This window comes from Brachyistius frenatus, unplaced genomic scaffold, assembly GCF_029030835.1.
Source record: "Brachyistius frenatus isolate BFR_SWC_R1_liver_20210118 unplaced genomic scaffold, ASM2903083v1 Contig_74, whole genome shotgun sequence".
Taxonomy (NCBI): domain Eukaryota; kingdom Metazoa; phylum Chordata; class Actinopteri; family Embiotocidae; genus Brachyistius; species Brachyistius frenatus.
Genome location: NW_027210673.1, coordinates 54,090 through 81,964, shown reverse-complemented (window position 1 = coordinate 81,964; position 27,875 = coordinate 54,090). Strand labels below are relative to the sequence as shown.

Here is a 27,875-nt window from a genome sequence, read left to right as displayed (position 1 = left end):
CTGCTCCTCCCTGCGCTCACAGCTCCTTTCTGCTGTGCCAGCACACTTTTTCACCCCATCCCTTCAATCTGACTCCAATTAATTCCTCCCAACATCCCTTCCAGTTTGCCTTGATCTACAGCCCATTACTTTACACAACTACCTGCACGGGATAAAAAAATAAATTTAAAAAAAAACACACATTTTGTTTTAATGTGTGGAAGACAGAACTAATGGAAGTTTGACAAATACTGCTGCAACCAAAAGAAATGCACAGCGCAGCAGAGTAGTTTGTGACACCAATCAGCATGGGCTCTTAGAGATGCTTTACAGTATGACATGGCAAAATGCAAATTGCCACCACAGCTTCTTTTTTTTTATATACTTAAATAGACCACCACAGCTTTAAATAACTCAGAGTGTAAGAAGAGACAAACAGGAAGATGAAACAGAACTATATTTCTGGTTCTACTGAGTGCCCATAAAAAGACTTATTAAGCCAAAGTAGGGGATGAGGAAAAGGTAAGGGTGGGCGAGGAAGGGGTGCTCTGTGCTAAAGGGTGCAGTCGTTGAGGGTGTTGAATGGCGCTGAAGCCGTCCATCAGTTCTATCTCCAGACAGCCAGGCCAGCAGTCACTGCTTTCTGCCCAGCATCCCCAGGTTCTCTCATTTCCAGCAAGAGAGTAAATCAGATCTTTATGGGCCTGGCCAAGTGCACTGCACCCCAGATGGATTATTAAAGGGACATATAACTCAAAGAGGCCACTGCTCCCTAAGGGACGCCTGATCACAGTGCAACAGAGGAGGGACGGGTGGCCTATCCTCTTCCACCTCCTCACCACCCACCCAGTCTGCCAGTCAGCCTGCTTGCCTGGCTGAATTCCAGCTTGTCCACCATCCCTCATTGCTCACTGGCAAGAAACCTTGAGACCTGAGTTGTCTGTATTTCTTCCCCTCTTAGGCCTAGACTGTCTCCTCTAGCTGTCTTTTCTCCTCTTTTTTATTGTCTCTCTTTTCAGGCATCTTGTCCGTTCTTCTTCCATTAAGACTTTTGCTGTTTTGTTTGTGTAGTTTTTGTTGGACTTACTTAAATTATTTAATTGCAGCAAGCAAGGGGTGATGATATGTGGAAGAGTATGTGTTGTGGTTCTTCCCATCTCTAACACACTGATAGACAGGTGATGTTTGGCAAATAAATAAACACAAAAAGCTTCAAATTGCATGCTAAATAAGCCTGTCCTATTTTGAAACACTTTGGCTAGACCTTTAATTCTCACTATTGTGAAGGAAAATGTGACTTTACTTTGGAGTCCACACAGCTAGAAAAGGTAACATGGAAATTGGAAAGTAGTAGAAAGTTACTTGTTTGCTGGCTTCTACCTATGATTATTAATGATGTCAGTTAAAGCTCACACAAATGTTGTGTTTTTGTTGAGTGGAGTGAAGTGAAGTGGCTGCAGTCTAAACCTGGAGAACCACCTCTTTTCAGTCATTGCAGAGGAACAGCATCCTGCGTCCTGGTGAGTCAGTAATTGCAACCACCAGTTAGACAAGAAGCAACTTGACTTCAAATGTGGTTCACGTCGTCAAGGATGTGAGTCAGACGAAGGGAAAAAGAGCAAACGAGAAGGGAACAAGGGAGACTGGAAGAGTGGCTGCAGTTTACGGGGTGGGGAGGAAAGAGGAGAGGGAGGAGATTAGAGCTGGAAGATGAGGAGAAGAGGGGGAGAAGATTTAACATGACTTATGCCCTGCACTCTTTGTGCCGAGATGTCTGAGTCTGCCAAAGCTTATGCTCGTTCAGTCCCCCCTCGGAGCACCCCCACCCTGCTCATCAGCACCCATACGATTTGAGACCCAGTGTAGTTTACTGAAAAGTCCCTCTTATTTGTTGCTTCTGTTAATTTGTGCGCATATCAGAGGAATAGCAGAGAGGGCTGGGTCAGCTGTGGAAGCCAAAGCCATCTGTGTGTATATGTGCATTTGAGTGTGTGTGTGTGTGTGTGTGTGTGTGTGTGTGTGTGTGTGTGTGTGTGTGTGTGTGTGTGTGTGTGTGTGTGTGTGTGTGTGTGTGTGTGTGTGTGTGTGTGTGTGTGTGTGTGTGTCCCTATGCATGCTTGTGTGTTTAAGCCCTGGCCAGGGAGATACAGGCATTAGCAGAGATGAGCCGCTAATAGAGGAGGCAGTAATTGAAGTCTTTAAGAAAGTGAGCGGGGATTAATCCGAGTGAAATGAGCACCACTGTCTGCTCTTGATGCACAGAGGGTTAGGCAGAGAGACAGAATGGGTGCGGATGGAGGGATGGGCTGGAGAGAGACTGTGATAGAGGGGAAGTGAGAGAGACAGCAGGAGAGCGTGATGAAGCATGGAGAAAGAAAACTGTAAATGAGGCCTTTTTGGAAGCTTGAAGGGATTATCCACCCAAAAAAAAATCTTCTGGGCCTTTCTCCATCCAAATGGCCTCACTAGAAAGACTGAAAGCGATTTAGACGGGTTTGTTTAAGAGAGAGACAGGAGAAGACTATAGAGAGCTGAATTATCAACCAACCAAGCATTTATGATTGTACGCCAGTTTCAGAGGGTGGATTACTAGGAATTGAGGATTTCTACATGCTCTTTTCAGGTTGAATATGTGAGATGTGCTCATGTAAACTGAGCACACAACTTTATTCTCAACATTATTTTTACCATAGCTTAATAAGAATGTTAATTAGGCAACAAGAAACCTAAAAAAAATGACACATGCTGGGATTGATGGCTCCTCTAAACATGTTCTGAATCAGCAAACATTGGGGGATTAGTGGGAGAGGAAGGAGACGGAAGAAGACGGCCCTTTGATCTGCTTTTAATGGGCTTCATCGCAAAGTCGGAGCTCCAGCCGTGGAGCCGAGCACCAGGGGCCACTAGAGCAGCAGCAACAGTCACAGCCACTGAAGCAGCCAGCTCTGTCGCGCAGGCCACTAAAACTCCAACTTCTACAGTCAGCATGAAACTTTAGCACCACTGTGTGAATAGTAAATCCATTTCTAAAAGCCGGGCATTTGGATCTAATAGCAAGAAATGAGGGCAGCTAACGAAAGTGAAGCTCAAAGTAAAGACATTTGCAGAGCCATTAAAATGGTAGAAAACCCTTTTTTCATATAATCCCTCCTCTCTTGATTTAGGTTCCGTTGTTTGTAAGGGGCTTTAGGTAGACTTTCTCAAATGTTTGAAAGAGTCTTAAGTAACTGAGAGTTCAACTTTGGAAGGAGTCCTTGCTGTGTTATCTTCGAGTGTCTTATCAGGTTGGCAGGCTCATCCTGGATGGAGAATACTGTGGTAGATTATCCTTCTTTTCAGTCCGTAGTGAGGCTGTCTTAAACACCTCACCTACCAGAGCAGAGTAACTCAGCACATAGGACTTGAAGGGTGACATGCTCACTCAGGTCAAAGCTGTTCTGCCATTCAACAGTGTCACAGACCATAAAGTACAAGTTTGGTTCTCTAATATGCAACAAACACTCAGGATATTTCCATAAAAACAGGTTGTGCACACTGTCTTCCTCATGTTATATTCTCAGTGGCTGAATCTTAAACACACACCCAGTAAATTCTTCAGTTTGATTATTATTCTGTGCTGTTAAGTAAATGGCATCCATCAAACTGGGTTATTTGTCACACTGTTTCCATGTACCAGCTTGTAAAATGTAGTTTCGAGCAAACAAATCTATCAAAGTTCCTTTGTTTGATTTATTAAGTTTTAAACCTGACTGTGTACTACCTAGCTCCTTCATCTGTTCCAGGACAAAGGTCACACCCACACTCTGCAACTTTATGATATTTTGCTAAAGTGTGGATGCAGACTACACTTCTATAAAGTGTTCTCAGTAATTGAGTTAGAGACAGTTTTTTGTGTTTTTTTACTTTTTGTTGATTCATTAAGTCCTAAAACGCACAACCCCCCTCCATTCACCTCCTGCCTCTTCTCCGAGCTGTGTATCCCTTGGGAGAGATTGATGGTCGAGTGTGTTAGCTCGGCAGTGGCTACAGATTACAGCACACAGGCGCCTCCGGGGAGGATGGCGGTTAATTGCCATTGAACCATTAATCATAGCAGGCCGGCCTTTCATTACTGAAAGGAATTCACATCAGTAGCCAGGAGACTGCCGCCGTGGCTGGCCAGGACACAGAGAAAGTTTGTTTCACTCAGAGATGATCTAAGATTGTTCCCATTTCCTAGCTCTTACTGACTAATACACACTTTAACCATATAACTTGAGATGAACAATCTGTGTGGTATTTAGATTTAGTTTTACTTACATAAAGGCTCATACATGAATTTTCCCAGTTCTCCATCTGCCCACGAATGGTAACTGTCTGCTAGTTAGACTCAGGACGGGCATCAGACTACACCTGTAAGATGTTGCCACCACTGAACTCACAACATTTACTCTTTTCTTTTTCTCTGTCTGTTTCAGCACCAACTGAGTCCCCTTTGAGACCAAGCCTTGGTGAGTCTGTTTTTTTTTTCTTCTTTTAATGCTATAATGACACAAGTATGAAAAGACCAGGTACCATACAGATCTGCATCTAAATGTGAGCGTATGGTCTATGTGTGTAGTGGAGCTTCATGGGAAACATGCTGTGCTGCGTGACGACTTTGACTCCAACCTCCAAGGAGAGCTGGACCCCAGCATCTGGTAGGTGAAAAGGTTACGACTCCACTTGTAATCTTAGCATGCAGTCGGTATCACTGATATGTTTGTTTTGGTCATAACTCAGTCTCTTCTCTTCTCTTCTCTTCTCTTCTCTTCTCTTCTCTTCTCTTCTCTTCTCTTCTCTTCTCTTCTCTTCTCTTCTCTTCTCTCTCTCTCCTCTCTCTCTCCTCTCTCTCTCTCCTCTCCTCTCTTCTCTTCTCTCTCTCTCTCTCTCTCCTCTCTCTCCTCTCTCTCCTCTCCTCTCCTCTCCTCTCCTCTCCTCTCCTCTCTCTTCTCTCCTCTCTCTCTCTTCTCTCTCTCTCTCTCTCTCTTCTCTCTTCTCTTCTCTTCTCTTCTCTTCTCTTCTCTTCTCTTCTCTTCTCTTCCTCTCCTCTTTTTCTCCTCTTCCTCTTGTTTTCTTCTCCTCCTCCTCTCCTCCTTTGCCCTGCAGGTCTGAGTGCAGTAACTGTGAGGTGGGAGAGCAGTGTGGTGTACTGATGCATGGCAGAGCGGTCACTTTCTGTGAGCCCTTTGGAGAGCGAGAGCTGGTAACTGTCATGTTTGACCACACTGCAACCACTGCACACTTTATGACTCATTGATCATACATCCAAACCAACCACTACATAGCCACAAGCACATCGACAGTAAATTACAACATACTAGCTCTAACCACCATAGAGCCTCATGTTTACATATCTGGATGCCGTAGCACCATACACAAACTCATTATTTAAACTAAGCAGATGTCTGAGTGTGGTAAAGCAATGGAAATTTGCTTGACCTGATTTTAGTTGATGGAAATTGCTTTTTAACATGAAAGGATAAATCCAGCAGTAATGCAAATAACATATTTTGCAAATGACTATCTGTTCCATCCATATTGAAAGCAATAATAATAATAATAATAATAATATTCTTTATTGGTCAAAAGTGAATGGATGTTTAGATGAAACCAAATCACACATGTTGGTTTGTTTGTTTGTGTTAGGATCAACATGACTAAACAAAGAAGCCATAACTCAAAAAAATATATAAAATAAAAAACTGAAACCAATTGTGGTACAAACAAAAAGAATGCTTATGATGTGTGGAAATAGAAAAACTGATCTACACAACAACTGTGTCAACAGCTTACAAAAGCATTTATATAACTCGTACACAACTTAAGCTTTCTTTTAGTTGTCTTCTATCTGCTGATTGAATATACTGCTGCACCTGTTTGGCATTTGTGCGTTTTTGATCTGACAAGATTCAGCCAAACTAACTTGTCCTGCTGCAGCATGACGGAGCGATGCATTTGAAAGTGAAAATGAAGCCAAAAGGAGCAGACAGGACTGAAGATCATACCCTGACCATTTTACAGCACAGCAGTATCAGCACACTCACAGACACATCCACAAACATGCACGTAATTGCTTATCAAACCTTTTCATGCGCTCTTTTAGCTTCATAAAGTTGATTTCAAGATATTTATTCTGCAGCAGAGAAGTGTTTAGTGCCTCATGATTCTATTTACTTCTCTGATAAGCATTTGCTTCTGTCTGTCACTGTTCCAAATTTTTGATGCCGCTGCCTGGCAGCTCTTCTGTCAAGTGCAACAAGCATGCACATCCAGAAACACAGAAACATTTACACTGGCACTCTGTGTGTACTTTGAAACTACACATTGACAGTTGCTAATACAACAACATCAGCAATGACAACATACATGTACACAAAGCCCGTCAACCTAGTTGTATCTAACACACACACACACACACACACACACACACACACACACACACACACACACACACACACACACACACACACACACACACACACACACACACACACACACACACACACACACACACACACACACACACACAGACACAGAACTGCACACACACACTCGTATACACACTAAAACGCAAATTTAAAACATGACATATTTTGCCCATTTGCGTCTTATGTGTATGTTTATTTTGATACTATAAAAAAGCCTCCCCTGTTATATGATTATTCACGGGTGCCTTGTGTGTCCTCCTCAGACCACTGTACCTCTCAACACCAGCACGGCCTCAGTCCTTCAGTTTGCCCTGGGTGAGTATTGAACCTCCACTGTAAACAGTAACTACTTTAAGACCGCTTTTGTATGACCGGTTTGTGCATGAGACCTTTTTTTAACCTCAGTTATCTTGGCCCTGCGTGGAACCGCTTACATCTTAGCCAGCCGGTACAACAGATCCTTTTGTCATCCTCAGGAAACATACATCTTTTGTCCTGTTACATGTCAGTAAGCTGGTACAGACTGTTTTTCTGTTTCTGTTTCTATAGCTCTCTCTCCCTCTCTTTTCTCCCTCTCCCCCTATCACAATAATGAATGATTTACAGTACTCTGAAAACACACCCAGAAGGCCATGACAGAGTTTTTAGAGTTGTTGTATTTTTCATGTCCATTACATGCTTCCGCCAGTTCTCATGGGAACACGACTGGGAGGAAATGAAAGTGTATAATGTTGCCCTTACTCCCCCCTCCTGTATTCCTCTTTCTCTCTCTTTTCCCTTCTCTCATTCTGTCTGGCTGCACTCTCATTTGAAAGTCATTAATATGAGTTTGCGTTGTGTTGCAGCAGTGTTGTGTGTGGAAGAGTTCAGTACAGTCGTGCGGTGAAGTACCAGCAGGTTAATGCACGGCTGTATTCAGTTGGGATGGAGCCGCATAGCAGAACGCTGTTGCGACATGGACACTACACACCGTCGGGTGGTGTGGGAGGAGGTGGAGGAAAGGTGGGGATGTTTGGGGGTTACCTGCTTCCTCCATTAGAAACCTTTGACCCCGCCTGCTCCCACAGCACCCACACACCACCACATTTTAAAACTGTCTGATCCCACATTAACTCTGCAAACAAGAATATGGACACACACACACAGAAGCACCAACAGAATATAGCTCTAGATGGCTGTAGTCTTTAGTCTGTCATGTCTCCTCCAGTCACCTCTGCCCATCCCCATCATACAGTGTCCTGATGTCTCTGAGCCCCTTTAAGCTGCTGATAAGTGACACCATTTAGACATCATTTTCCACTTGGCTAAGGGAGGAAATGTGGGAGCAATCAGTCGGAAGAAGCCACCGTGCAGTGGCTGGCCTCACTCCGTGGGCATAGAAAAGATCACTGCCCTGCTGATAAAAATTCAATTAATGAAAAAGGAAAGTCAATGACACATTATTTAGCTGTTCCCTCAACAAGAGTGTGACATATACGTCTGTCCTCTGTGTGTGTTTATATTCCCCAGGCTCAGGCTCCTGCCGGTTCAGTTACTCAGACCCCAGCATCACTGTGTCATACAGTCTAAGTGGTAACGCCAACACCTCCGATGACTGGATCACACTGGAAAAGATCAGGTCTTTCTCTCTCTCCTCTTCTTCCTTTTTCCTCCTCCATCCCACAGTCCTTCCATCTGTTGTGAACACCCGCCCTCTCTTTTCCCTCATTCACACCTCCCCCTCTTAATTTGTCATTCCTCTCCTGTTTGTGTCTCGATGATCCACCTGTTTTTTAATCCCTCTCTCCCTGCCTCTCTCAAACATAGGCATAATGTAATGATACTGTAGCTTCAGTAATTCAATGGTGTGCTTTCATGTAAACACTTAGACTCATCTCTCACACCTGGTTTTCTCTCTCTGTTTAACTACACCACAAGGCCATGTCTCCATATCTGGGTATTTCAGCCATATCGTAATGATTAATGATGATGATTTAATGCTGAAACATGTAACACTTATTTACATAACCAGAGCTGACACATTCATGTTTACCAAGACCCTCATTTTGTATGTTTTCCTCTTCTCTAGAGCTCCTACCAACAGCAGCACCGTGGTCCACCTGCTTCCCCTTCCACATTCCTCCAGAGCTGATGGCGTTCGTCTCCGCTGGTTTCAGGAGACCCCCCAAGGCCCCGAAGGCTATGAGTCCTGCTGGGGGCTGGACAACGTGCTGCTGGTCAATGCTGCCAATAGACCCCCCCTAATGGAGGACAACTTGGATCCTCCTGACACTGCCAACTGGCTCTTCTTTCCTGGAGCTACCATCAAGGTACACCAATCAACCAGTGAACATTTATATGGATGCCATGCATTTACACATGGATTTGTGAGCTCTATGCCTAGACATGTCATAGGAAGCCCAATGACCAGTTGTGTATTGTAAAAAAACTTGCTGTTGCTTGAATGATATAACTTCACTACTTAAACTCTCGTGAATAAACATCATTATGATGTGGTGTTTTCAAACTTAAAGCAGAAGGAGAGCATTATCTCATAATAAGAATCAATGTATGATGTCACGATTAATAACCTGTGCTCTTATTGACCAGCATGCCTGTCAGTCCGAGGGCAATGCCTTGTATTTCCATGGTGGGGAGGCAGCTGGCCACAGCTTTGCCTCCACCAGAGACATTGACCTGCACCGGGAGGAGGGAAGGAGCTACTGGGAGGAAGACTTTGAGAGCCCACCCTTAAAGTAAGTTGAAATGACAGTCTCACTTCATCTCCCACCCTCTTTACGGAATGATTTGATGCACTTTTATACCAAGTCCTCATTTTCTTTCCTATTGCACCTTTTAAAACCACAGAATCTCAAAAAGCAAAACAATTACAGGCAAAGGTCAAATTAGACACATAAAACCACAGCAGATGATACAAACAATAATAAAGTAGTACATCATTAAAATGCCTGTCTATATAGATCTATATATTTTTAAACGCTTTTTAAAATGTGTTACTGACACAGTTGACCTGACACTGACAGCGAGTGTGGTCCAATGCCATAAAGCTAACATTGTAAAACTGAACTTGAAACCTGAACCTAAAAAGACCAGTCTTTTATGGTGTTAAAGGAGTAGAAATATCTAACAGAGCCAAACCTTAGAAAGGGCTTAAAGGAAGTCAAAATAATCCTAAACTGAAATCTAAACTGAATTACTCCATTGTCCTTAATTTTCCATTATCTGGATGACAAATTTGAATTTAGCATCAGAACTCGTATTAGCTGGGAAATGGGAAAGTTAATAGAGAGGCAGGATTTTAGTAGGCCATCAGATATTTATGTGGGTATGTATACATGCAAATGCTTTGACACCTGTCATTTGTCATATGTCAAGTAATGAGACATGGAGCGTGTTGTACATGTTCCAGTCAAGCTGGGGGGCTGACACAGGTGAACGCCATGCCTCTGACTGCTACAGAGATGGCAGTCCATCTGTTCAGAGTGAGACACACACACACACACACACACACACACACACACACACACACACACACACACACACACACACACACACACACACACACACACACACACACACACACACACACACACACACACACACACACACACACACAAACACTCAATGGACAGCAGAAAGCAGCGAAGCGCTGTCTGAAGCCCTGCGAGAGGTAGAAAGATAAAAGGAGAGAGATGATGGATAGTGCTACTGCCAGAGAGTAATTAACAGGCTTCATGCACCAAGTCTGTCAGTATGTTTTTCCATTAATGAGAAGGACCTCAAACAGGAGTGTGTTTGTACAACCGCCCCTCACCCTCGCAGCTCCCTGCAGCATGCCAACATGCTGCACTGCATGCGAGCTCTCACCCATCAGGCGTCGTGGGCGGACACATGTGTGAGGTAAGCAGGGAGATTTTTTGCGGTAATGGTACACTCCACTAAGTGTCATTTAATCCAACGCTGGCTGTGACAGAAACACAGAAAATAGAGAGTAACAGTGGGAGAGGGAAGGGGAGAGAAACAGAAACTGGGAGAGAACACAGGAGAGGGCTGACACACGGAGTTAACTTCTGTCAGGGCTAATGAGAATCCTCTGTCCACTGTGCAGAAATATGTGACTGCACGTGTGTGTGTGTGTGTGTGTGTGTGTGTGTGTGTGTGTGTGTGTGTGTGTGTGTGTGTGTGTGTGTGTGTGTGTGTGTGTGTGTGTGTGTGTGTGTGTGTGTGTGTGTGTGTGTGTAAATCTTCTTCCAGGTGACTTGTGCCATATTCCTGACAATGTTTGTTTATTTACCAGCAAAGCACGAGTTGTAACCATTTCCTAACTTTAGTAATACTCCAGAACGAAATGCTGAGTAAATGAGGCAATCTATAAACAAGGGTTTATCCTGTAATTTTTCTATCTGTCTCATTTGCAGGTTTATATTTAGCTGTTTTTCTAATCTTAAAATCCACAATGAATGAAGCCCATTCTGTTTCTATTCATATTTATCCCATTTGTTTTAGACTTCTTTTTTTTTTTTTTGACCTTCTAATACTAAAAGTACTGTAACGAATGAAGTAGTTACTTTTATACTAGATTAAGTCCATCACCCATCTGCCTATGAGAACTAGCAGTGAGTCCTTACGGCGTTTAAGAGTAATACATCCTGTGGCATGATCACTTGAATGTCTTGTTTTTTTAAAATGTTATTAATATTGCAGTATGGCCTGATACATTTCAGGGAACACTTATTTCCCAAAGTAGACATATTGCATTTTAATGTGAATAATTTGTGTTGAGAATATTCTTCCTCCCTGTCCCTGTTTCTTTACTTAGCTGGGACATAGACGGCGCTGTGTATGGGACCCAGTGTGGAGAGATTGAGTCAGGCTCAGCTCTAGTGTTTGAGCGGGAGGGCCGCAGGAGAGTGTGCACCCCCTACCTCGACACCACGTCTTATGGAAACCTCCGCTTCCACTTTACCATGGGTATGGAAAAAAAATCTTTTGTCCATCATGTGTGAAACAGCAGTAGCTTTATTTAATACATCACTGTGTAATGTCCTTGTTCTTAGGGATGCATTCACCAGTATTTCTATGTTTATAAAGGCAGTAAGGTGTGTTTTTGTTTAGGTGGTGGAGACTGTGATCCAGGAGAGTCCCGGGAGAACGATGTCATTCTGTTTGGAAGGTCTGAAGGCAGAAGGGAACGTGTGGTGCTCGACACGCTTCCATACTCTTCTTACAGGGTGAGATACAGCAACATTTACACATGCACAAAAGATGCATAACTTTGTAATTAATGAACCTGAAGTGCTCCCTTTACTACACACCAATAAATTACCATTAAAACTGTCATACTGAACTTTTAAATAGTTTCTCTATCATTATGTTTCTCATGAAAACATACTTCACTGCTGCTTTATTGTGACCATGAACCAGACTTGATTTATATATTTGTTCGAGCTGACCTATTAGTTAATTATTAGATTAATTACTGGCAGCCATTTTAATAACCAGGTAGTCATTTGTCAAGTAAAAGTGCTGAACGTTTACTTGTTTTGGGGTTCTCATCTGTCAGGATTGGCTACTTATCTTCATCACACCTCATAGCAAACTGAATATATTTGGGTTTTGGGTTGGTCAAAAAAATCAAGCAAATTGAGGATTTAAAATCAGGATGTTGTGGTTGTTAAAAAATGTGATTCTTCAAAAGATTTTGACATTTTATAGACCAATCAGTTAATTGACTGACTAAATAATTAGCAGATTAATTGATTGAATAACAGGCAGATCAACCACTCATTAACGTACCCATAGTTGCAGACCTAATAACAGTGTTCCATTTCTACCCTGTTCATTCGTCTTTCCTCTCTCAGACTCCTGCAGTGGTATCAGTGGCCGTGCCAACTGAGCTGCAAACACCGGTCACCCAGTTCTGCCTAGAGCAGCGGTCACATGGCGGTGCCAACCGTCACGTGTGGGCCGTGGACTTCATGCAGCTGCTCCCTGTGCTGCCTGGCACCCACACACATGTTGCTCAGTTCTCCATCAACCTCGGTTGTGGCTCCTACCAGCCTGCCAACAGGTGTGATGCATTTTAAACTGGGTTTGGCTGAGCTTTTCTGTGAAGATATCGACACCTTTTCTGGCAAATTCATAAAATTTGAAAGACACAAATGACAATCCTACACATCGTATTCAACTGCTGCACGCAGGAAACTTCGGGCTAAAATGCTTTAATGTTACTTAACAGCAGCATCTTACGAAAGCTGAACTCATTTTGTGTCTAAGAATAAAAACGTTAAGTTCAAGTTCCTTTTTATGACTATGTTACATTATTTCTGCATATTTAAATCAAACTTCTGATACACTTTGAAGCTACAATTTTATAAATGTGTCGAGTGCGATTTTAATAGAAGGGAATCAGTTATTAGGGGACAGTTTTATAGAGGAGTCTCAGAAAACACCATTTACTTTTCTTTCTTTTTTTTTTTTTTAACTTAATGTAAGTTCAGAGAACTTTTGTGCTACTTCAGGTTGAAAAATGTATTTAAGCCGGTAAGATGTTGAGATAAGATGTCCTCTCTTCCTTTTCATTAGCGTCACTCTGGAGTTTTCTAACAACCACGGTCGTTCCTGGTCTCTGCTCCACACTGAGTGTCTGCCAGAGCTCTGCGCTGGACCCCATCTACCTCACAGCACCATCTACTCCTCTGACAACTACAGCGGGTATAAAGGAGTGTGCACGTCTTCACGTGTGCGACTGTGTTTGTGAATGTATTGTAGGTCCTAACATACTATATTTTGGCTCCCCAGGTGGACCCGAATCTCTATTCCTCTTCCCAACGCTGCCCTGACGGAGACTACTCGGTTCCGCTGGAAGCAGTCTGGCACTGGAATGGGCAACATGTGGGCCATAGACAATGGTAAGAACGACACACACAGGTCATGTGGTTCAAGGTTTTTTTCTTGATTGGCTCAAGGAACAATATGTTTCTTGTCACATGTTCCAATGTGCAGTATTGATGTACAATGTGCTGATAAATAATACTGAAGGTGACATGCAGTCTGTACATATGATGAAAGGAATTCAATTGTCCTTGTGCAGAGGTGACATCTACCTATAATATATTTGCCTTTTATTGTAACAAGAAACTGCACCATATGCTTAGGCTCACGTGCATCTTAATATGCCAAACCAAATACATGAAATACATTTTTGCTGCAAAACATGTATTTCCATCCATTTGTTTCTTTTCAGTGTATATTGGTCCAGCTTGCCTTCGTTTCTGCTCTGGAAGAGGACATTGCTCCCGAACAGGCTGCAAGTAAGGATCCACATTTTCAGACTAAATAAATCTGAAATGAGCATGCCCGTCCACGTAATGCCTCGCAGCACTGTTCAAAATTAATGAAGTTGTATAAGGATTTTCATTATCTCTGTCTCCTCTCCTCTCCTCTCCTCTCCTCTCCTCTCCTCTCCTCTCCTCTCCTCCTCTCCTCTCCTCTCCTCTCCTCTCCTCTCCTCTCCTCTCCTCTCCTCTCCTCTCCTCTCCTCTCCTCTCCTCTCCTCTCCTCTCCTCTCCTCTCCTCTCCTCTCCTCTCCATGTCTCTTCATCTCCCAGATGTGACCCAGGCTTCAGCGGTCCAGCTTGTGAACTTGCCTCCCAGACCTTCCCAGCTTTCCTGTCTGAGGGTTTCTCCAGCCCACGCCTCTCTTCCTACCACAGCTTCTCCTCTCTCCGTGGGGCTGAGGTCAGCTTTGGCTGCGGGGTGCTGGCCAGCGGCAAGGCTCTGGTCTTCAACAGGGACAGCAGGAGACACTTGGTGACTGCGCCACTCGACAGTTCCCAGGCCAGGTAATGTTAGTGGGCGCAAGCAGATTTGAATTCTGCTGATGTTGCCATCAGATTACTTTGTAAATCTGCCTTGTCTTCACAAGATGTTTATACCACTAATTTATAGTGCAAATGTTCCAACCAGCCATATCCTCTCTCTCTCCTCCCTTGTCCACCCCTCGTTCTCTCAAACTCTGTGTTCCTAAGCTGGGAGATGGATTGTGATCAGGGGGAGGACTGCAGATGAGAGGAGAGATGAAAATGTGAGAGAGAAAGATAGAGCGGGAGAGATGAAGTTAGACATGGCATCTGTGTTAGATTGATTATGCCTGTTGCGGCTCTCAGTGTGCCACCTGATGGCCATATTTAATGCCAGTTTCCTGGCTGATTGAGTGAACAGCTGCCTGAAAGAGGAAACTGCACTGCTAATGAAAGCTCAGCTTAAGCAAGGACAGAGTGAGCTGGGGGGTGACTGGTAGCCCGAGACAGATGATGGAAATTATAATAAATATCACATTAGTATAGATGATGATACGTCTGCCAAAACATAGATGAACATAAGAAGACAGAATCTCATTAGGACTATTTACAGTTTACACGAACACGATATGAACTCTGAGTCTCATTCACTCTCTTGCTGTCTCTTACTTTTTCTTTTTTTACTCGTCTCATCTAAATTTGCCCTCATTCATTTAATCATCTCATCCATCATCCACCTCCCTCCCACCTCTCCGCTCTGCATGACTGTCTGTTTATCTACCCTTTTAACCCGCTCTCTCAACTCTCCTCCTGGGACACACTCTTGGTCACCTTGCTTTTCCATCTCCTCATTTATCAACCTTCCCTTTTTCTATCTTTCTGTGTCATTTCCTTTTTGTACTTTCTCTGTCTCGACTGATGTTCCCCTGCTCTTCCCTAGTGGCCCGAGTACTTCTTGCCTTCATCTGATTTCATTCTCTCCCTTTCGATTCTCTGCAGGTACTTACAGTTCACTCTCCGGTTGGGCAGTCGTAGCATTCTGAGCTCATGTCCTGCTCCAGACCAGCCAGGAGAGGGCGTCCTGCTGCATTACTCCTCGGACAACGGCATCACCTGGACCCTGCTGCAGCACTACGCATACCAAGGCTTCCATGAGCCAAGGTACTTCCTAATTTTTGAGTATGCGTGCATGTGATGTGCCCCTGTGTGTGTGTGTGTGTGTGTGTGTGTGTGTGTGTGTGTGTGTGTGTGTGTGTGTGTGTGTGTGTGTGTGTGTGTGTGTGTGTGTGTGTGTGTGTGTGTGTGTGTGTGTGTGTGTGTGTGTGTGTGTGCGCGCTGCCTTGGTTACGATTCCATGGAGACACTATGACTCCATTAACACACACGTTTGCACTGCTAATGGTGTGCGGGAGGTGTAAGCTGCAGGGACCCTTTGAGTCAGTTAGTAGCATCTATGTGTGTAATGAAGACAAAGTGGGCTGGGTTCCAGCTGCGCGGTCTGTGTCTCAGGGCTCTTTATTAGCTCGAGATCGGTCATCTGGGGGCTGTGAGTCAGGGGCAACTATCTGGGGCAAGATGCAAGTGTAGGATCTTAACCTCAACAACATGTATGTTTGCACAAAAACAACTTGATACAGGAATCATTGTTGACAAAGAGATCAAAACGGTCTTTGTGGGCCAACAGAGTGGAATAAAAGAACAGTGACACAAGATGCTATTTTCATGAATCCTAGTTATACTGCTAATGCATTGTGTCAGAATCAAAATGTTGTCCAAATGTACATGATTTACAAGCAGTAGACTGTGACTGTGTGGGCTTTAGATCCAAGTCAGAGCCTGAGTCACAGTTCAGTCAGCCTATGGGATTAATTGCAGCTGACCTGCTTCACTTTATGGGTAATAACCCATAATGTGTTTCACTGTTCTCTTACTTGTTTGTTTTAGCCTTTGGCACATACGCTGTTTAATGTCGAGCAAACTTTCCAACAAGTGTTACTAAAGTTCAGGGATTTTCTTTGACGAAAGTGTAATTGCTATTCATGTGCTTATTTATTTTGTTCAACTCATAATATCTCAGTCTTTTCCTTTTGCATTGAATGGGTTTACTAGTGCCCTTGTGATAGGTTTCATAAAGACTCTGTTTTAAAACAAAATTTGTAAACTTCAATTGGTTAATTCTTAGAACATCTCTGAGCCTTTCCAACAATGTCCAGCCACTGCCTCAAAGTGTAGGAAATTCCCTTTCACCATTTTCTCCTGATTGTCTTCTTTGCTGCTGCTTACTAAACTTTTCAAAAGACATCACGTGTACATTTTTGTGTCAAATTATCCAAATATGGCACAACACATGTCAGTAAGGTTCATTCTGACCATGTTCCTCCCTCCATCAGGATTGTGTCAGTTGAACTCCCATCTGGTGCTCGTAAGTTTGGCGTGCAGTTCCGCTGGTGGCAGCCGTACCATTCAGGCCGCGGTCACGACGTGTGGGCTCTAGATGAAATCAGCATGACCTCTGTGCTGTTCAACACCATAAGTCTTGACTTCAGCAATGTGCTGGATGTCACCCAGAGTCTGGGTTTCTATCTTGGACACGTTCAGCCCTACTGCCAACATGACTGGACCCTCAGGTAACGAATGAACTGATACCAATACTGTATTGATCATTGGCATTTGTCAAACAAAAAGTATGACATTTTTTATTTCTCCGTGTTGCACTCTAGTTTCTCTGGTGAGCCCAGTCCCGGCTCCAGCATCCGTTATGTTGAAACTCAGTCAATGCAGATCGGAGCCTCCTACAGTCTGCAGTTCTCACTGGTCATGGGCTGTGGCCGCGAGCCGTCCCCTCACATCGACACTCAGGTCCGTCTGGAGTTCTCCACCAACCATGGCCTCACCTGGCACCTGGTCAAAGAGGTAAGGAGATTTGTGTTGCGTTTATGACTAAACTTGTAATAATCATCCAGGAGAGAGGAAACGGATACATTTTTTCATGATTATGAATATATTGATTTACCCATTACTGGCTCTGTAATAATATGTAAATAATGAATTTATATGTGGCAATTTGCATCAGAGGAGAAATTATCACAATTACTTTTAATCATCCTACTATCAGCAAATACATGGCAATACTTAAATCAGCAAGCAGATTATCTTCCCATGATTCAACAAAGATTTTCTGTGACCGTAACTGGCTCATAAATATTCATAAAGCACCAAAGTATCTGCCAAGATTTTTATTGCTTTTGGAATTGAATAGAGCTTAATGAGTCCTTCATCAGTAAATTTTGTCTAATTCTCCCATGTGCATGAAAATGCAGTCATCTGGCAAGTGCAGAATGGAACTCAATAAATGTCCTGTATTGTTAATCCTTGCTTGTCTTCCAGTGTTCAAGGTCAGAGATATACTGTAATTCTGCATTAGCCTTTTATATTCATATATTATATGGCTGATGAAGCCTTCGGGTGTATCTGCAGTTTTTGAAAAACTTTACTACACAACCCACATTTAAACAATTTATTCTGATTCATTTCTGACTAAATTCTTCCCATTGAGTACAGAAAAAAACTATAGTAATGAAACCCCTCTTTCTTTTACTTAGGCCTGTCTACCTGGCATGCCAAGCTGCTCTGAGTTTACAGCTCCCAGTGTCTACCATCCATCAGAGTTCAGAGATTGGAGACGCATCACTCTATCTCTGCCTCAGAAGACGTGGTAAGTAGGACATGTACAATGTACAAAAGATATAGAAGAAGATTCATAAACTGCCCTTTGGGATGATATTTTCTTTGATCCTATTTTTTTTTTGCTGTTTTCTGCACTTAACAAGCATAATGTGTCTGGAATGTAGCTTAACATAAAGAAGGAAAAGAGGGTCCCAGGAACATATTCCACATTAAACATGTTTTTAAAAAAGCAGCAAAAGAGAGCAGTCACAGCAGTTTAATAGCAGTTAATATCAATTATCTTGAATGCATGGTGACAAGGAAACTTCTTTCTGCAACCCTATGATTCACAAAAATAATAATACGCCTTCTCCCTGAACCCAAACACACAGGTATCCACTCAGACATTTGTTGTGGTTGTGGTCTGGTATTTTTCTTGGTGCAGATGGTAAAACAAGAGATCGCATTTCCTTCTATTTATTTAAAACATGTCCAAACTAAAAAGTGGCTAATGGGCCATTTACATCAACAAAAAACAATGTGGCTGTATCGCTCCAACTTTATTGCAAACCTATGAAGGAGTACTACAGCCAGGATGAAGCACTTTGTGTTTTCTTTGACTGAGTCTGGTGATGGAGAGAAAACCACAGGTACTCATGTTGTGGAGAATGCCAGACACACATGGGTGTTGCCAAATACAGCCATTTCCTGAGATATAATGTTCCCTGACTTGGCTTGAACAGTGTTGACACACATTTTCTGTCTGGTTCATGACTCCTTACCTCATACTTTATCATTTTCTGGAAAAACATCCTAAATAGGTTATTTAATGAAATGCGAGGCTCCTCAAGCGCTCGCTTAATATTAGTATTTGCCATTACAGGTCTCTAGCTATATGTCTAATCTCACTATCTTTAGGTTTAGCTTACAGCTATTGATAAACTTATATTATTATTATATTCACGCTTTTAAATTAATGTTCTTCCTGTGCTGTACAAAGACTGCATTAGGATCACAAGAAATATTAGATGAAAAATGACTCAGTTTAAAGGGTGAACAGAACTGAAACAGTCCCATACTGAACCAGTCACCCCGTACCAAGCATGAGAAATAAATGTGCTGCTACAGCCTGAGCTCACACATATATCAACTCAAGTAATCACATAAACCTTCCACACTGAGCTCTGTGACCTCCACCTCCATTTCATTCTGCTTCCCAGCTCCTAAATAAATGTGGTCTAATCTCCTGCAGTGTGTGATGAGAGGTCAGAGGGTCATGGCAGTAAATGATAATAAAACAGTCGTGGCCAGGTCTGGATGATCACGAGGTGGTCTGAGTTGATATGGGTCACCACCGCAGCAAACCTCGGTGGTATATAACGCCTAACATGCCTGACTATCTGTGCTAGCTTCTGCTGCCATTCGCCATTTCTGTACATACAGCAAACAGCAAGCACCCACACAAACGTGTACTCACACCGCACACACTCACATCCACAGCCTACCTTTCTCTCAGATAATGTGATGATATTGCCCTCTCTCTGACATTATTTCACACGATGGCAGAACATATACACACACACACACACACACACACACACACACACACACACACACACACACACACACACACACACACACACACACACACACACACACACACACACACACACACACACACACACACACACACACACACACACACACGCACTCACAGAAAAATACACTTATACACGTGATAAGGTTCATCTTTATCCAACACGACATTAAATCCACAAATCTCTATCCCCAGAAGAGAAAAGAATGAATGTCTATAACATGATGTCGTTCATTTACCAGAAATCATTGTCAGTCATGTGATTTTTCAGACCATCATAAGCATTTTTTTTTTCATTATGCCAATAAATGGCTTTGCTAATCAGTTCTAACTGAGTTACAAGTTACACACAAATACTGCAATTTTTTTTCTTCCATATGAATATGTCCATTATATTTGGCCTTGAGAGTGTGATTATTTATATAGTTATGAAATATTCAGGATTACCTCTTGATCAGAGTTAACAAGGTATACACTGTATACTGTCTGTGTTCAGGTCCAGCGCTACACGGTTCCGTTGGATCCAGAGCTACTATGGAGAGCAGGATGAGTGGGCCCTGGATGACATCTACATCGGCCAGCAGTGTCCTCACATGTGCCATGGACATGGCTGGTGTGACCACGGACATTGCAGGTCAGTCCTCACACACACAGTTTACTTAACTGGCTACGATTTCTGTGTCACTCAGCATTGAGATGTGTAGCTGCCTTTTGATAGGTGTTTGTGGGATACAAAAATTAAAGGAGAGATTAACTGTCTTCTCTTATAGGTGTGATGATGGTTTCTCTGGAACAGACTGCCAGCCCTCCTCCCCCCTCTCCTCCAGCGTACTCTCTGACTTTGAGTCCCAGGATGCACTGCTGGCCACATGGCAGGAGGTGATAGGTGGAGAGGTGGTCACACCTGACATGGGCTGTGGGGTGGTCTCATCTGGATCGTCCTTGTACTTCAGTAAGGTAGAGCAACTATAAAATAGCTTTCTTTGAGATTTTTTTTTTTTTATTTTTTTTTTTTGAGGTTGTAAGAACAGTATTCAAAAGGGCTAAATTCAACTGATTAAAGTGAAACCTGGTAGAGAATTATGCCACAGGCGAGGAAGCAAGTAATTAGTTGTTAGTCAAATCCAGATTCATGTGCAGATCTCCAGTAAGTACTTTTTAAACAATTTCTGAACCTGTAAGACTGTAGCGCTTTTGATTTTTTCAAATTTTTTTTGCCACTTGTTTACAAGAAAGAAATCAGGCGCATGAGTGCCTGAGTTTTGGCTCAAATCTAGATCCAGATTAAAAATGCAGTTAATTTGTGTTATTAAAATACCCAATTTAGAAGATTGTGCAAACTTGGCAAAAGGATGCATTGTCTGATTACTTTCTAGTATTTACTGACAAAAACTGCTACCATTTGAACTCAAAATTACCTCCAGCCCCAAAGTGTAAAGATTTCATTTAATCATACAATAGTTGTATTTGAAAACATGACTCTGATTGGATGGAGGATGTGCACAATTTTCAAGCAGCTGCGCATCTCTTGTTGCATGTCGTTGCAGCCTCTTAATTAGTATCCACAGCTGGAACGACAGTCGTTACAGGAAGCAGCTTCTTTCAAGTTTGTATGCAAAGATATCAGCAACACATAATTTCTATTGAAAGAGTGTATTGCATCAAAATACAAACAAGCAGGATCATTGAAGTTTGTTTGCGGAATACTGTTGCCATGACATAGTGTAAGATGGGCATAGACAATAATACACTTTACAGTACATCATATAGCTCCTCTCCTTTACTTAATACGTATGAATGCATGTGTGTGTGTTGTCGTCAGGCTGGGCTGAGGCAGCTCGTGAGCTGGGACCTGGATACTGAATGGGCGGAGTTTGTGCAGTTCTACCTGCGGGTGGGTGGAGACTGGGCGGAGTGCAACCAGGCAGACAGCAGGGAGGAAGGAGTTCTGCTGCAGTACAGCAACGACGGAGGCATTAGCTGGGGCCTCATTGCTGAGATGTACTTCACTGACTTCACCAAGCCACGGTGAGAAACGTGCGCATGAAGAAAGAGGAAAATAATATTTAGTGCATTAGATCTGCTTTTACTGTTTGTTGTGTTCCTTATGCAAAAAGAGTATTTTGTCTGTGATGATTTTATTTTTTACAAGAGAAGCGTCTGTAACCTGTCTCATGCCTTTCATAGCTTTGTCCATTATGAACTTCCCTTGGCCTCCAAAACGCCCTCCACAAGGTTTCGTTGGTGGCAGCCTCTTCACTCCGGCGATGGCTATGACCAGTGGGCAATTGATGATGTTATAATTTTGTCAGAGAGGGAGAAACACATCATCCCCATGGCCAATCCTACTCTACCACAGGTCAGGAATCAGTTTGAGCAGTTTTTCTTGCAACTTCTAATTTGTGCTCTGACCTCGTGCACCAGCTTGGGCCTGCTCTGAAGGCAGTATTTCTTTTGCTGTAATGGAAAGCGTCAACCAATCTGAGATAGACCAGCTATAAAATCCTTCCTCATGTGAATCCATTTATCTCATGAGAACTCTGCTCTGCTGCAGACACTGACAAGTATGGACACAGAGCACAACAGTAAAACTGCGCTGTCTTCTGTCTCTGCAGAACTTTTACGAGAAGCCAGCATTCGACTACCCTCTGAACCAGATGAGTGTTTGGCTGATGCTGGGTAATGAAGGCATGGAGAGGGAAAGCAACAACAGCTTCTGTGCTCCAACTCCCTCTGCCATGGTGTTTGGGCGCTCTGACGGGGACAGGGTGGCTGTGACCCGGGACCTAGCCCTGCGTTCTGGCTACACTCTTCAGTTTAAGGTTGGGGAACATTTTAAAAAATATGTTTAATGTGGATGAACATGAAACGTTTTGAAAGACAATCCAGACAAAATGCATCATTTCCCCTTTCTCTCTGGTGAAATGAAATTATTTTCTATTTCTCTTACCAGTTGAACATCGGCTGTGAGTCAGAGTTCAGCGCATCTGCCCCGGTCCTGCTGCAGTACTCCCATGATGCCGGTCGTACCTGGGCCCTGGTGAAAGAGGGCTGTTACCCGGGATCCCCAGGGGCGGGGGTCTGTGAAGGCAGTGGTCGTGAACTCAGAGAGCCCTCTGTCTACAACACTGGGGACTATGAACAGTGGACCAGGGTCACTGTGGTCGTACCCCGCAACGTGGCAGCCAGGTAGATATGGGAACAGGCATGTAATTTGGTCCGCTAAGTTGTGTAAAGGTTTTTTGGAAAAACTATTTTAGATGTAGAATATTTTTCGATTGCTTCTGAATAGCTCGGTTTGTCATCTATGTCCTCCTTTTCCCAGTAAAACCAGGTTCCGTTGGTTCCAGGAGAGCAGCATGTACAGAGATGCCCCCCCGTTTGCACTGGATGGCGTCTACATCTCTGAGCCCTGTCCAAACCACTGTGGGGGACATGGCGATTGTATCTCTGGAGTGTGCTTCTGTGATATGGGATTCACAGGTAGTGTACAGTGACAGAGAGAGACAAATTAATGAAAGAAAAGAAATACATTTAAAAAGATGATGTGTTCTAATAAATCTTAAAATTGTACCTTATGATTGTTCTTTTTTTCATAGTGGAGCAGGATAGTTGTGTCCCATCTGTAGCCAGTCCCACAGAACTGACGGAGGGCTTTGAGGGGAAGCTGAGCCCGCTCTGGCAGAGCCTAAGTGGGGGACAAATCGGAGGAGGCTGTGGCATCATTGGTGAGGGCAAGGCCCTTTACTTCAGTAGCCCTGGGAGGAGAGAGGCCCGCACCGTGCCTCTAGACACCACCAACACACGGTGAGAGGAACACTCCTATAAATCTCTCATATTTAAACACTTGAGACCAAATAAATGTATTCAAGTTTGTTGAATATGAAATTCAGTTTTATAAATGTTTGCACACAGGTTGGTTCAATTCTACATCCGAATTGGCAGTAAGAGTTTGGGACCCACTTGCACCAGGCCTCGCTCCCGCAATGAAGGTAATATTCAAACCACAGAAGCAGTATGTGGCTACTTTACTTACTGTACTGAGGCCCTCTGCTGGATCCATGTGGCTGTCCCTTCACAGCGCAGTCTGTGCAGAGCAGCTACACATCTGATCTCACCAGTTCACCGCTGGCTTGTCTCCATCTGTTCCTCCTCACTGTCTTTGATCAGCCTTGTGATCCAGCCAAAGCTGTGCAGCTACAGATCTGATCCTCACTGTCTGTTCTATTCTGTTCATCAGTCAGCACGTTGTGGATTTTTGGCCTGCAGCAGTGCTGAAGGCTCAGTCCAATAATTTCTGCAGCATCAGATAAAACACTGCCAGCCTCCCAAACAGTTCGTCTATTGTGTATAATTATTTTTTTGTCTCTTGTTTTTAAATATTCTCAGTTGTGTAGTTGCTCTCAAAGGGCTATACATTTCTTTTGTGGTTTTAGGTGTCATTGTGCAGTTTTCTACCAACAACGGGATCCAGTGGCAGTTCCTGAGGGAGTTGGACTTTAGTTCCTTCCTGGAGCCCCAAGTTGTGACCATCGAGCTGCCACCTGCAGCGAAAACCCCCTACACAGTGTTTCGGTGGTGGCAGCCACAGCAAGGTTATTACGCTTTTCCAGAAAAACACACAAAAGTAGAATGTACCTACTGCTTTATTAGTAAAAAAAAAAAATTGATATTGATATTATAATTGATATAATATTGGTATTGAATTTTGTTTTTCCTTTTTTCTTCCTCGTCCTTGTAGGGAAACATTCTGCCCAGTGGGCTCTGGATGATGTTCTGATTGGTATGAACGACAGCTCCAGAACAGGTTTCATTGACAAGTTCGATGGCCAGACGCCTCTGAGGCACAACTGGTACCGTATTCAGGGTGGAGAGGTGACTGTGGACTGCTTATCTCTGGACACAGCACTTACCTTCAACTCTGAGGCCATTGACAGTGAGTTTTGTTCATAAGCACATACATATACACACTTGGAGTAGAGGATTGACTGTGTGGAAAAATATATGCATAGAAAGTGAAGGAGTATTCGTCACTCCCTCAACAGTCAGTGTCAAGTAGTCCCTGAGTAACACCACGTAAACCTGACTGCCTCTGTGAAGTTTCTGAGTTTGTAGTGAGCAGCTCAGTGTGAATATGTTTAAGTGAATGAATGCAAAGTAAAACGTTACTGCGGAGCAGCTTGCTTACTCAGTGTATTGTGAAAGTGTAACATATCAAACAATTTGCATTTATATATAGTATACATACTCTGTATGCTTATAGACACATTGAGTACACCTTGTACTCTTACTGTATTTTCACACTCACAAGTGCTCAAACAAGCCACACAAGTGGCTGGCACATGGCGCATCACAGTATTATACACACAACAGGCTGAAATTGAATCACCCATTTACTGTGGCGCCGTGGGTCCTGCATTATTAATGAGAGCAAACCTGATTGAACATCCTGCCTGTTATTTTTGCTCGCAACAAGCTGTGAGCGGATTTACTTTGTACAAATAGTACATTACAACTGGGCCATTCATTAAGTGAGCACAGCAAGAGCAATTTGGCAGCACATCTAAAAACATGAAGCTTCTGTGTGAATCCATGAAACACTGATTGACTGTTCTCGTATGCGCTGAAACATGCATGCATTTCACACATAACTCTGCAGTACCTATTATTTTCGAGGCTATATTTGACTTTTCATTGGAAGGTAATGAGTTTGTGTTTGTTTTGTACACCTTACAGTGAAAATGAAATCATTTAAATACAGAGAATGACATAAATACATTTTGACATAAATCTTTTCAATTCTTGTTCCTGCCATAACTCATGTAATAATATACTGTATAGTGTGGTATGTAATAATGTAAAAGTTAGCGTTCATAGTGATTTGCAAAGGTTTATAAACACGTTTAATCCCTAGGAGGACCTTCTAGGATTTTTTTCTTCTAAATTGGGTATTTTTTTTTTTTTTTAAGTGGACTTGAATAAAAAAATGTAAATCACTGTAACCTTGTTTTAACTAGAATCAAGTTATAGTTTGTGCTAAAAAAAAAAAATATCCAATGTTGCTCTCACCGTGTGTTTGCAGAGAAGCCAAGATATGCAGAAAGTTGGGACTTCGAGGTGTCAGGCTCATCCTTCCTGCAGTTCGAGCTGAGTATGGGCTGCAGTAAGTCCACTTCATTCTCCCACGGTGTGCGCCTGGAGTACTCCACAGACTGTGGTCGACACTGGTCCCTCATCACCCCTGAGTGCGTGCCCCCGGCCATCGGCTGTGCCGGTTATACTCAGAGTTCCATCTATACATCAACCCAGTACAAACACTGGAGGAGGATCACCGTCTACCTGCCCAGTGCTGCCAAGTACGTGGTTTTGTTCCAAAAGATTATTATATGTGGTGAAAGTGTATGAATTTCCTTTTTCTTGATAACATGTTGTTAAATCAGTTCCCCCAGGACTCGGTTCCGTTGGATCCAGACCCACTTCACCCCAGGGGCAGAAGGATGGGCTCTCGATAACATATTACTGGCCCCTGGCTGCCCCTGGATGTGCTCAGGACACGGTCTGTGCGACAATGGACGCTGTGTGTACGTAAAACCGGCTTTTCTACACAGCTAGTTAATTTTAGTCTTTGGTCAGTTTTCCACTTATTTTCTGTCAACAGATAAATGTTACCTACCCTTACTTTTTCTTCCTGTTGTCACACAGGTGTGATAAGGGTTATGGAGGAACGCATTGTGTTCCTTTGTCCCCACTGCCATCTGTACTGAGAGAGGACTTTAATGAGAACTTGCAGCAGGAGACCTGGCCTGAGGTGTATGGAGCAGAGAGGGGAACTCTGAGCGGAGAGCCTCTTAAATCTGGCACTGCCCTTATCTTTAAAGGGGTAGGGCTCTTTAATACCATGCATCATCGACACACCTTAACTGGCCGATAAATAAATTGTTTTCTGTCTGTTTGCAGGATGGTCTGCGAATGATAGTGTCACGAGATTTGGACTGCTCAAACACTCTCTACATCCAGTTCTCCTTCAAATTCATCACTAAAGGTACTACTTAACTCTGTTTTTCTTTGGGGTGTAGCTGCATTTTTGTGTGGCATTGATGTTTTTAAAATGTTTTTACCTGTGGTTCTTTCTAGGTGTCCCAGAGCGCTCCCACTCAGTGCTGCTGCAGTACTCTGTGAATGGGGGAATCAGCTGGCTGCTGTTGGATGAGTTTTACTTCCCAGCTTCTACTGACACTCTGTTCCTCCATCTGCCACTGCCAGCCAGTGCTCAGACCAACGCCACCCGTTTCAGACTCTGGCAGCCTTACAACAGCGGTGCGTGGACACGTGTGAAAGCACAGTAAAACTTTACACGTCTTCACTGTTTACATGTTTATTTTTCTAAAATCCTACTTTTCCTGAACTTTATTTAACTCTTCTTTTCTCCTTCCATTTCTGTCCAAACACTAATAATGTTTCCTACTGTATTTGTTTTTGCTCATACTCAGCCATTAGGCCAAATTTCTAGACTCAGTGTATAACAATCTTCACAATTGTATGCCCTTAGGTAAAAAGGAGGAGGTGTGGGTGATAGATGATCTCATCATTGATGGCAGCTCCTTACACAACCCACCGGTGGTGATTGACAGCTTTGAGGAAGGTCCCAATGAGTCCAACTGGCTGTTCTCTCCTGGGGGAAATACTGGTCTCTACTGCCCCTACCAGAAGACCGGCCTGTAAGAAAAACTTCTAAAGTTTTTACACTTCATTTTGAATGTTGAAAATGAAAAAGGCTGTGTTTATGTTTATATATTATCTGTGATGCCATTGGTGGTAAAACCCGAGCATTTTTTAGCCCAGACTAATATGCGTGTTTTTGTGTGTCATTGTTGCAGGGAGGAGGATGAATCAGCGATGGTGTTTGTCTCCAGTGAGCTTGGTGAGCACTCCATTACCACCAGGGACATTGACGTAAATGAGAACACCATCATCCAATTTGAGGTACACAAACACACACGTCATTTACAAAGCGTCAATCATAATAACTTATTCATTCAACACTTAAATCCTTGCCTGTCATCCTCTCTCATCTTGTTTATATTTGTGTCTCCAGATTAATGTGGGCTGCACAGCTGAAAGCTCCTCTGCTCATCCAGTGCGTCTGGAGTTCTCACGGGACTTTGGTGCCACGTGGCACCTTTTGGTGCCTCTGTGTGCCGGTGGACCTCAGCCCTCCTCACTTTGCTCCACCGAACTTCACCCTGCTAGCATCTATTTCCCTGGTACCACTCAGGGCTGGAGGAGGGAGGTCATTCACTTTGGCAAGCTTCGCCTCTGTGGGTAAGGATGAAATGCGTCCGGTAGAGCAGCTCTGCAAAAGAAAATAAAGGGCAACATTTG

The 27,875-nt window shown here is 43.2% G+C and overlaps 1 protein-coding gene across 3 annotated transcripts in view; it reads left to right on the top strand.

Annotated features, from left to right (window-relative positions):
• LOC138626467 (reelin-like) overlaps positions 1-27,875 on the top strand; it is a 95,071-nt gene that overhangs the window by 53,074 nt on the left and 14,122 nt on the right. For all 3 annotated transcript variants that reach the window (XM_069708123.1, XM_069708120.1, XM_069708119.1), the window contains exons 5-41: positions 4,437-4,469; positions 4,580-4,658; positions 5,107-5,203; positions 6,692-6,743; positions 7,938-8,046; positions 8,497-8,737; positions 9,018-9,163; positions 11,248-11,399; positions 11,544-11,659; positions 12,290-12,498; positions 13,014-13,142; positions 13,230-13,339; positions 13,675-13,741; positions 14,039-14,272; positions 15,230-15,391; positions 16,621-16,857; positions 16,951-17,143; positions 17,833-17,945; positions 19,990-20,127; positions 20,264-20,450; positions 21,316-21,521; positions 21,681-21,852; positions 22,109-22,315; positions 22,447-22,682; positions 22,819-22,976; positions 23,093-23,300; positions 23,409-23,485; positions 23,930-24,088; positions 24,235-24,429; positions 25,576-25,849; positions 25,934-26,074; positions 26,196-26,373; positions 26,451-26,535; positions 26,628-26,810; positions 27,043-27,211; positions 27,371-27,476; positions 27,589-27,815. In XM_069708123.1, coding sequence (XP_069564224.1) covers positions 4,437-4,469; positions 4,580-4,658; positions 5,107-5,203; positions 6,692-6,743; positions 7,938-8,046; positions 8,497-8,737; positions 9,018-9,163; positions 11,248-11,399; positions 11,544-11,659; positions 12,290-12,498; positions 13,014-13,142; positions 13,230-13,339; positions 13,675-13,741; positions 14,039-14,272; positions 15,230-15,391; positions 16,621-16,857; positions 16,951-17,143; positions 17,833-17,945; positions 19,990-20,127; positions 20,264-20,450; positions 21,316-21,521; positions 21,681-21,852; positions 22,109-22,315; positions 22,447-22,682; positions 22,819-22,976; positions 23,093-23,300; positions 23,409-23,485; positions 23,930-24,088; positions 24,235-24,429; positions 25,576-25,849; positions 25,934-26,074; positions 26,196-26,373; positions 26,451-26,535; positions 26,628-26,810; positions 27,043-27,211; positions 27,371-27,476; positions 27,589-27,815 — 5,785 coding nt within the window. The remainder of the gene's footprint in view (positions 1-4,436; positions 4,470-4,579; positions 4,659-5,106; positions 5,204-6,691; positions 6,744-7,937; positions 8,047-8,496; positions 8,738-9,017; positions 9,164-11,247; positions 11,400-11,543; positions 11,660-12,289; positions 12,499-13,013; positions 13,143-13,229; positions 13,340-13,674; positions 13,742-14,038; positions 14,273-15,229; positions 15,392-16,620; positions 16,858-16,950; positions 17,144-17,832; positions 17,946-19,989; positions 20,128-20,263; positions 20,451-21,315; positions 21,522-21,680; positions 21,853-22,108; positions 22,316-22,446; positions 22,683-22,818; positions 22,977-23,092; positions 23,301-23,408; positions 23,486-23,929; positions 24,089-24,234; positions 24,430-25,575; positions 25,850-25,933; positions 26,075-26,195; positions 26,374-26,450; positions 26,536-26,627; positions 26,811-27,042; positions 27,212-27,370; positions 27,477-27,588; positions 27,816-27,875) is intronic.